This window comes from Zootoca vivipara, chromosome 2, assembly GCF_963506605.1.
Source record: "Zootoca vivipara chromosome 2, rZooViv1.1, whole genome shotgun sequence".
NCBI lineage: Eukaryota > Metazoa > Chordata > Lepidosauria > Squamata > Lacertidae > Zootoca > Zootoca vivipara.
In genome coordinates, this window is record NC_083277.1 from 89,635,703 (window position 1) to 89,645,552 (window position 9,850).

General features: G+C 44.4%; 1 protein-coding gene across 1 annotated transcript; it reads right to left on the bottom strand.

Annotated features, from left to right (window-relative positions):
* Positions 1 to 6,869: 6,869 nt before the first annotated feature.
* On the bottom strand, positions 6,870 to 8,588 carry LOC118079878 (GTP-binding protein Rhes-like). The gene has a single exon (XM_035104571.2). The coding sequence runs from the start codon at positions 8,561 to 8,563 to the stop codon at positions 7,721 to 7,723; it is 843 nt and encodes a 280-aa protein (XP_034960462.1). The 5' UTR covers positions 8,564 to 8,588; the 3' UTR covers positions 6,870 to 7,720.
* Between the last annotated feature and the right edge of the window lie 1,262 nt (positions 8,589 to 9,850).

Below are 9,850 nucleotides of genomic sequence, written 5' to 3' on the forward strand. Positions count from 1 at the left end.
GTAGACATGTACAAGATTGCATTTTAAGGTAGTTCACACTTTGAGAGGCATAGATCTATTTGGACAAGAGGGGGCTTTCTAATAACTGTGGGCTCAAATAATTATTAAGCAAGACTTTTCTTACAGCCTCTGCAAGTCAGCAAACAATGCATCACAGAGCAAGTAAGCGATAGCGTTTTGCACAAATGAATCTTCTATTTCAGCCACCCTTTAGTTCCTTGAAGGAAAGGTGGGATATAAGTGAATCAATAAATGTAAATAATATATGACAATGGAAGGAAAATGACATTGTTTTCAGAAAATCAGTACATTTATAGGCAGATGTTCCTACTCACTCTCATAGACCAGAGAAAAATGCAGATCTCAGGTGTTTCAAATGGAGTTTCAGGGCTTCTGCTGAGGGGGTTTGTTAGGTGAATCCTGCCAAAAGTATATGCATATTTAAATAAGTATACAGTATGTAATTTATGGGAATCTGTGTTTGCATGTAAATGCTGCTAAGATAGGAGCTTCAGAACTCTTTAAATGTGACTGATCTGCACAGAATCCTGTACAGGTATTTCACACATTCTGAGCATCTCATTTAAATGGGACCTGAAGGGGCTTCCCAGTGACTGCTAAAGGGCTAGAGTTTGGTGAGCTTTTACCCCCAACGTGGAGAAGTGGCCTGTGGTCTCTGATTATCTGTGGAGTCTAGTGCAGCACGGAGAAACAGGAAGCAGTGCAGTCTTGGGTTTCACCACATGAGTGGAAGCTACAGAGCACTAAAGTATTTTTTTAAGTAGCTAATGTGTGGTTACTAGGTTTTATGAAGTGGGCTAATTGTAAGATAAGTTGTTTTCTGACAAGAAAAACAACATGCCCCTTCAGAATTTCACCATCCATTAAATTAATGGTCGAAAAATTAAAAGAAATCTAAGATAGAATGCTTATTGCAATACATAGTGGCCAATTCACTGCCACAGGATGGTGCGATGAACACTAGCATAAATTGGTGTCTAATGCATTTGAGAAGTATATGGTGGTGCCTATTGCTCGACAGTCTAAAAGTGCCAGCAGTTAGAAATGGGCTTTTTCTTAGCTGGTGATAGATACTGATTGCTATCAAATCCCACTTGTGAACTTCCCTCTATACTATTAAGGCAGTATTTGTCTCAAATTGGAACAATGAGCTGTATTAGCTGTACTGTATTAGTGTTCCTATGAAAAGTTGTCAACTTTAGGGGCAGTTTGGAAGTGTTTAATGTCTCTGGAGTACACTTCCTGTCCCCCTTTGACGGAGAGGTGTGCAAAAAGCCCCCTTTTGGATCAGAGTGCCACTAGGGTTTAACAAATTATGGCATCTAAGGTTTAACAAATTATCAAGGCATAAGGGTTTGTGGACTACAGTCAACTTTGGATGAATGAAGTGTTATCCTGAGTTGCAGGTATGTATATACAGTGGTACCTCGGTTTATGAACACAATTGGTTCCGGAAGTCTGTTCATAAACTGAAGCGTTCATAAACTGAAGCGAACTTTCCCATTGAAAGTAATGGAAAGTGGATTAATCCGTTCCAGACGGTCCGCGGAGTAACCGTTCATAAACTGAAGCGAACTTTTCCATTGAAAGTAATGGAAAGTGGATTAATCCGTTCCAGACGGGTCTGCGGAGTACTTAAACTGAAGCGTTCATAAACTGAAACATGGGTGTAATTGGTTCCGGAAGTCTGTTCATAAACTGAAGCGTTCATAAACTGAAGCGAACTTTCCCATTAAAAGTAATGGAAAGTGAATTAATCCGTTCCAGATAGGTCCGCGGCGTTCATAAACCGAAAATTCATAAACGGAGGTGTTCATAAACCGAGGTTCCACTGTACATATGTTTGGGTGGAGGATTGTAAAAAGTGTGGTCAAGGGGAAATGAACTGAGGAAAAGTACAGACAGCGGTAATTAGGGACTTGTGAATTACCACTGTTAAATACACTAGTCCATGAAAGCTTGTTCCATAATAAATTGGTTAGTTTTTAAGGCACCACAAGTCTCTTTGTTGGTTTTTTCTGCTACAGGATAACACATCTAAATCTCTGGAAATTTTGAACTACTTGTGTACCAAGCCACTGCAAGCAGGTCCACTTGCAGCCTTCTGGAGCGGAGGGTTCAGTGTTCCTTGGACTAGCCATCAAACAAGTTTCATACTGCTAAATCATAGGTAACCAGGGTAACCAGGTAACTAGGGGTAGGCTGGGGGGCGCGGGGCGCCAGGGGGGGCGCAGCGTGCTGCTGCGCCCACCAGGGCGAGGGCGCCGGAGCAATCTCCGCGCCAGGGCGCCCGACATGCTTGAGATGGCCCTGGAGGTAACAAATTATTTTCAATGCCTCTGTGAGTCAAGACAGTGGGGCCCAAATGCCTTTTATATCAGAATCATAATAGTAAATTGGCCTCTTCCTACCACACGAGCAAAGCCTGAAGAGGCAGCAGAGTGTACACACTATAGCAGCTTGTCCCACATGTGGCTCAGCATACTCTGTCCTAGAATGCTGCTCTCTTAGATAAACTACCTTCATGTTCCAGATTTTCGTTGTTAGGTGCAAAAACTTCCCATTGTCAGACATTCTAGCTCTGACTCTGTCTTTAGCTATGTGTGCAGCAAATTTCAACGTTCTGGGTGATCTGAAAAGACATTGCACTTTGTATCCCATTTTTTGAAATCCATTTTTAACAGATCCATTTTTTAAAATGTATTTTTGGTAGGACAAAATATGTAAAACATTTCAACCTGCAACATCATGATATACCGTAACTAATCCCATAAATGAGGCCTGGATGTCTATATTATTCTCACCCACACTTCACCATAAGGTCTTAGTATGGGTTGCAGCAATTTAAAAATACAGTATTAAAAACATAACAGAAGCATGCACCATAAAGAACCCGGCTGCTTAGTTCACATTAATAAAGAATATGGTTCTTTCCCACAAACCTCCTAAACCTACACTTCCCCCAGCTTCCTTTTTCTCTGCCCATAGCCTTTTCTGCTACATAGCATCTCTATGACTTGTACCCATTTCTCATTTTTCAAACTTCTTCCAAAAGCTAGGTCCCATGCAAAGTTTTAATTCCAGCCAAAACCATCTTTCTTCCTTTCAGAGGGTGGGAGTCATCTAATGAGTCTCATCAGCAGAAGCCCTGAACAAAATTGGTTTGGGTAGGGTGGGGAGGAGAATCCTTGGGACAGTGGAAGAGGGGGTGGGATTGTTCCTTTTGAACAAGCTGAAACGTGCTGATGAAATGATTGCTGGTTGCCTTAGCACAGCACCTGAATTCCTTCCAGATAATCTACATACAGGTAAGTTTACTGATCAATTGGAATACTCTTGAACATTCTGTGTCATCACACCAGCTCAGCCAATCAGTGCCATAGGCTTCACTACTACACAGAGTAATGTTCTCAGATCATGTTATTTTTGTATTTTATTATCGGGCTAAATGCTACAAGCAATTTCTTTCCAATCTCAAGATTATATATTACAATATATAAAATTTGGATATATAAAACTGCTCAGAATGAGAACAGGGTAGGAAGAGACAAGTCACATTAATTCTGCCTTAGTTCCCCTCTTGTAGAAAGAGAAATATTAAAGACTATCTCAGATGGTGGAACAAACAAATGAGCTGATCTTGTAAAGCACTCTGCACACTTAAAGAGATTGCAGGTATAAAGGTTTATCTACATGTAATCTTATCTGTACAGCATGGCTGAAGACTTAATCATGTTTTTTTAGCTAGTTCTGCCCTTTAATTTACACATTTTTGTTGTCTTTTAACTGATTTATTATGTAAATGTACATATATTTATGTACTCAGATGTGCTCAGTGCTGTTTTTCTAGGAAAAGAAGTGCCAGACTCGCCACGGACACCTCTCTTTTTCTCTTATAATGGCAACGGTGCCCACCTGAGAGCTGCTGGAACTGAGTTCTGGTGAGTTCCGGCTGAAGAAAAGCCCTGCATGTGCTTACTGAAGTATGGCAGTGTTTGCCATGGTTGGAGACCTGCCAAAGCCTACTCCACAGAGGGTCCCCTACTGATCACCAGAGCTGCTTGTCTCTGCTGCTGCTCTTCTTGCCATTCCCACCAGCTCAATCCCTCCAGCCCAGAGGGAGCAGGCCAAGTGAGCAGAAGGCCTGTTCGCAGGAATGGCCTTTCTCTCTGGACCCAGAGGCAGGGAAAGTAGCTGGCTGCGGGAAGGAGGGGAACCTGATGCATCAAAGCCTACTGATTAAAGCAGGGGTGAGAAAATGCAAGTCTGGAGGGGAGTGCCTATTTCCAGCTATGGCTGGTTCACCAGCTATGGCCCCTTTGGGACAGAGGTGACTTGGCTATGGTACTCCATGCTTAGGCAACTTCCAAAGTGGACTATTGCAATGTGCTTAATGGTGACTAGGAAACTTCAACTAGTCCGAAACTGGTCCCTGACGATGACTAGGAACTGGTCCAAAACAAAGTGGCCAAGTTACAGGGGTATGTGTTCCTTTTACAATTCATATGCATTTGCTATCAGTTCATTTCTGGGCTCAATTGAAAGTGTTCATGGTAGTGTTTAAAGCTATAAATGGGCTTACGCCCCAAATATCCAAAATACCATTTCCTTCCCTACAGATGCACCCAGGTATTAGGGGTGATGGTGGTCCGAGAAAGGGCATTCTTTGCAGCAGCTCCTATGTTCTGCAATTCCCTCCCCACAGAGGTGTGGCTGGCTTCTTCACTACACAGCTTGTCCTTTGACATCCGAGATGTTTGTTTCCAGGACCCATCCTATTCTTGTGACGGGATGCTGCGCCTGGCATGCAGCTCTCACCTGTGGCTCCTAGTAGCTGTCAGCATTCAACAGCAGCCACACCCTGGAAATGGCTTCGACTGGCCGGCTAAACCAGGTGAGGGTAGCCGATGGGTCTCAAACCCTCGGTAAGTTAGGGACTTCCCCTGCATGCAAAGACAGGCTCTGGCAGATTGAGTGGGCGAGACCAGTAGTGGGTCCAATGGTCAAGAAGGTGGATTCTACACATGCTATAGAAGGAAGTGAGGCGCAGATGCGGCTTGACAATCTGGGAAAGTAGCCGATCTAGAAGAAGGAAAACTCTGATCCTAAACTTCTGCTGCCTTGCAAGATATCGTCGAGGGAAGAAAAGGCTAAGGAGTAAACCCTACACAAATCTGGGGTGGAGTCCCTAAGATGGTTGGCTGGCGCCTTGTATGCCTCCTTCCAGCAACTCCTGCAGCCAAGCTGGTGCCAAACATACTGCTCTGCTTTCCTATGGACCACATAAACGAGGCTAGGAGGAGGGTCTTGTCATCTGGGCAACCCATATACACTGCCCAGGCTTGCACTGTGGGGGAGTCACCGGTGCTGCTTATTGCAGTGGTTTGTGTTCACCCTCGGAGACACACTCCATTGTCTCTCGAGGCAGATGGTTGTCAACAACTGTCAGAGATTTGTGCTAGCACAAGAGATGCTACTATCTATTATAAAACGATCACAAAAAATTGAATTGGTCCTCTAATGATATTGGGGAACTAACAATTTCAGATAAAGCCAGCAGAGGGTGTAGTTGACTTGAGTTTTATGTCGTCTCCACTTTCTGACCTAATAAAGCATGTTTGTGTGTATGAGAGAGAGACTGATACACCTTTTCTCTTGTTAATTTAGGAAGGCGAGGCAACCAAGGATTGCTCACAGTCATGGCTGAAATCAGTACTCAATATATTTAAAGGGGGAAATCAGGTTGTTTGCTTAAATGGTGAATTTCTGCATTTCTCAGGTACTCTAGGCTAGGGAGTGAAATCCTGAAGAAAATGGATTTAATGCACCACTGACACAAAGCTGCAGTTGTGAGAAGCAGGTGCTATATGCCTTTTTCCTCTATAGTAAGGAGCCATGGTTTACATCCCCACACCAAACCCCTCTTCAGCACGGGTTGGGGAAAACAAAGCAAAAAAATCCTCAAACCTGGGATATTTTTTTCTCTCACCTGTCACTGTGTTGGGTTCAGACAAATCTCACTGTCGCATGGTACAGTATGGACACATTTGACTATGCTGTAGAACGCATTCCATACGGATCAGACAGCCCCCCCCCCATGTTGAATGTCAGGTGCTAGACGAAGACCTTTCTATTTCAGCAGGAATTTTAAGTAAGTTGCCTTCTACGTTTTCATTTGACCTTTTTGATTTAAACATTGTAGTATGGATCACTTTGTTGATGGTTATGTAAACCACTTTGTGACCATCTATGGTGAAAACAGTCTGTAAATATGGAAAGTAAATAAATGTGTTTGGGGATCACCAAAACTTGGGTTGTTGTTTTTTAAATTATAAAATACCATTTACCTAGAGCTATTTAGATGGAGGGTAGGCAAGCAGTTTTTTTGAAAGCAGCAGCAGCTAGAATGTTTGGCTAATAAAGTTTCAGAAAATTGTGTTGATAGAACTGTCTGGGTCACATTTATGCAGATTCAAATGCTCACCAACAGCACAGAAAATGCAAGGGAATCGGTGTTAGCAGCTGAGCCCAGCTGAGAGGGACTGACCTGGCTAAACTTGTGAGTTTATGCCTCAGGAGGAGTTTGAGCCATGGTCTCCTAGGAACAAATCTGACAATATTGCCCCCAGACTACAGTGTCTGTCATAAAAACCACGAGAGCATAAAAACCTACAGAAACTCAGCAGGGTGGCTGTCCTACAAAGATATGAAGGCAAAAGCATAAAGCAGAACATGGGAGCAAGAGAGGCTATGTAACAACCAGGTGACAAGAACTCGAAGTGTGGGTTTTCCAGTCACAAGCCTCGCAGCAAAATAAAATAAACAACACTCTTTTGGGTGGTGTTTGAGTTTTATTTTATTAGTTACAACCCTTGAAAAGTTGGAAATTAAAATCATACCTACTCAGGCACACACTGACCCCACTGGGTGACATGTACATCTTTCCACAATGCAGAGGTGCTTCATACAATAGTGAGCTCAGTTTAAACAAAATCTGCACAAAAGCACATGCATGCAAATGGTAAATGCACACATTTGAAGCAAAAAAAAAAAACCAAAACCCACTATTTTGGGGGTAGGCAACACACACTGGATGTTCAGTAGGCACCAAAAATGTCTTTTCTTTCCCATCTTCAAGCATACCGTGTCTGTTCAGTCACTCAAAACTCAAAGAAATCAATGCAACAGGGAAAGGTAAGTAGGTGTCCCAGGAATTAAATGTTTCCTAGAGGAGTCCTCAAATTCTTGCCTTCTAAGTTCATGCTATGGGCCTTGTCAACATCAGCCATGTTGCCTCAAAAACTGGTCTGTTTGGCCATCCATCCTTCACTTCACTCCTTCACTCCATCCTTCACTTCCATGACTTAAGGGACATATCTTTCAATTTATACAATAACAGCTTGGATCTGCAGAACAGGCCAGAATTAGAGACATTACACTGTGCACAGCGTTACAGGCTTCCCAATTCTTGGGTTGCAACTCAAAATCAAATACATGAAATGGGCACAAACATTGGTGACTTTGGGGCACTAAAGCTGAAATTACTAAGTCACGACGACAAGCCATCAAGGTTCACAAACAGCTCCTGAGCCCCAAAATGACTGAGTGCCACAGTGCTGTTATGGCAGGTGCAACCTGATCTCTAAACTCAGGTCACCAAAGTTCTCAAAAATCCATGCAGCTATCATTCTCACATAGTTCAACAGACAGTACAACTATTGGCTTTGTTCATGGGGGGCCGCAGTGGGGGCTCCTTAGGGAATGTCTCCCGTCTCCTGCGGAGGGCAGGGCTCAGCCGGCTGGGCAGATTGGCTTGATGAAGCAGCTCCCGGAAGACCTCCACCACGTTCTCGTTCTCCTTAGCAGATGCCTCCAGGAAACGGCTGTTCCAGTCAAGCTCCACCAAGGAAAGGGCGTCCTCAGGCAATACCTGTCTAAGTCCACCGGCTTCTGCCTTATTGCCCACCACTACGATGGGAGGGAACTTGTCCTCTTTCAGCTCAAGGATCTCCTCGTGCAAAGTCTTCACACACTCAAAGGACTCTGCATCATCCACAGCATAGATCAAAGCAAAGGCATCGCTGTTCTGGATGGAGAGTTTGCGCATCGCTGGGAAGGAGTAGCTGCCGCTGGTGTCCAGAATCTCAACCTTGATGGTGGCTCCACTCACCTCAAACTCCTTGGTGTGCATCTCCTCTACTGTTCGCCGATGCTTCGGCTCAAAAGTGTCCTGCAAGAAGCGCCGGATCAGGGCCGTCTTGCCAACCCCGGCTGCACCCAGAAACACCAGGCGCACTTGACTCTTCTCCTTCACTGCCAAAGACATGGTTCTGTGCCTCTCTGTGTGGATGTGTTGGCTTGGGCGAAGGAGGAGACAAGTTGCTTTTAAGTCCTCAGAGTGTGATGAAGCAATGTGTGCCTGGTCTTTATGTGACCCGGCTTCAGAGAGCAGCGTCTCCTTCCCCAGTAGCTCTGCAAGTTCGCCTCCACACACTCTGCTCATCAACTTCTCCCGGCTGAAGTGCTGCTGTGCGCACAGCATCCCAGCTCATCTTTCCATTTATTTACACTCCCTCCTGCCACACTGCACACACACACAGTCTCTACTGTCTCCTCCAATCTCTGCTGTGGGGAATATGTGTGGAGGGAGGAGTGCAGGAGACCGAAGGATGCTCTGGGCCAATCAGCTGAGCGCTGTCCTTGAAATCCATCCCCAGCCCCTGGAGAGAGAGAAACTGCACTAGCACACATTGAACACAGCTCACTCCGCGGCTGGTTACTAGAGAGAGCTTGGGTGCCTCTCAGCTGCTTTGCACAATGCAAAGTATAACCACCTGCCCTTCTTGAAGACTGGCTCACATTAGAAGGCAAAAGCATATTGCTCTCTGTAACTCCCAGAAGGTGCCCGGCTCTTGTAACTTCCCTCTGTTGGCAGATTGTACTGCAGGGCAGGGAGGGGGAGTTTAAATTAACAAACAAAATGTATTGGTTTTTCAAACCAAGCCACCAGTGTTATTTGGGCCCCTAAGACTTACAATGAGGTGGGAAGAAGATGATGTGTGAAACGAAGTTAAGAATCAAATCTGCAGAGAGGGGGTGTTGATAAAAGTAAACTTTCATTTTGAAGTACAGACTTTAAAAACCGATCCAAATCTTGTCTAGTATTTATAACAAATTCATAGCTCGAATGTTAGAGCAGGCTCCGTTTTTTTGCATGCAGGGTGCGCTTAATTTGTCACCAGAATCATGTAATTGTACAGTATAACCATGAGGTATTTGGAGGTCTTCTGTCCTATCTTCCTAAATCATGGTGAACAACCTGACTGCCCCCTCCCAGCCTTCCCACATCTGACCCCATGGAATTCCTTCAAGTTCCCCATTAATTTAGCCTCACACACTTCTCAAAACAGCACCACTACAGGCTAACAGCAGTGAAGGGCTCTGGTTTTCAGGGAGTAGACGGGCCCTGACCCAAACAAATTTCCTGGAGTCAGTAAATGCACCATGAATAACCAAAAACATCCTTCATTTTCACTGACTGTCCTTCCTGGAGGGACTCTAGGAAGCTGAATAAGGGATCCAAAGGCAGCCACTGCTGAACCTGTAAATTTCCACTTCAGCTTTTAACAACACAGGAAGCTGCCTTGCACTAAGTCAAATAATTGGTCCATCTAGTTTAGTTTGGTCTGGCAGTGGTTTTAGTGTGCTTCCAGGCAGCTGTTTATTGTGAGATCGGTGCTGCTCATGTACACAAGTTTTCAACAGAATCCACATGATGTGATCAGCATCAAAATGTCAGCTCCTATTCCATCCCACCCACCCCCATATT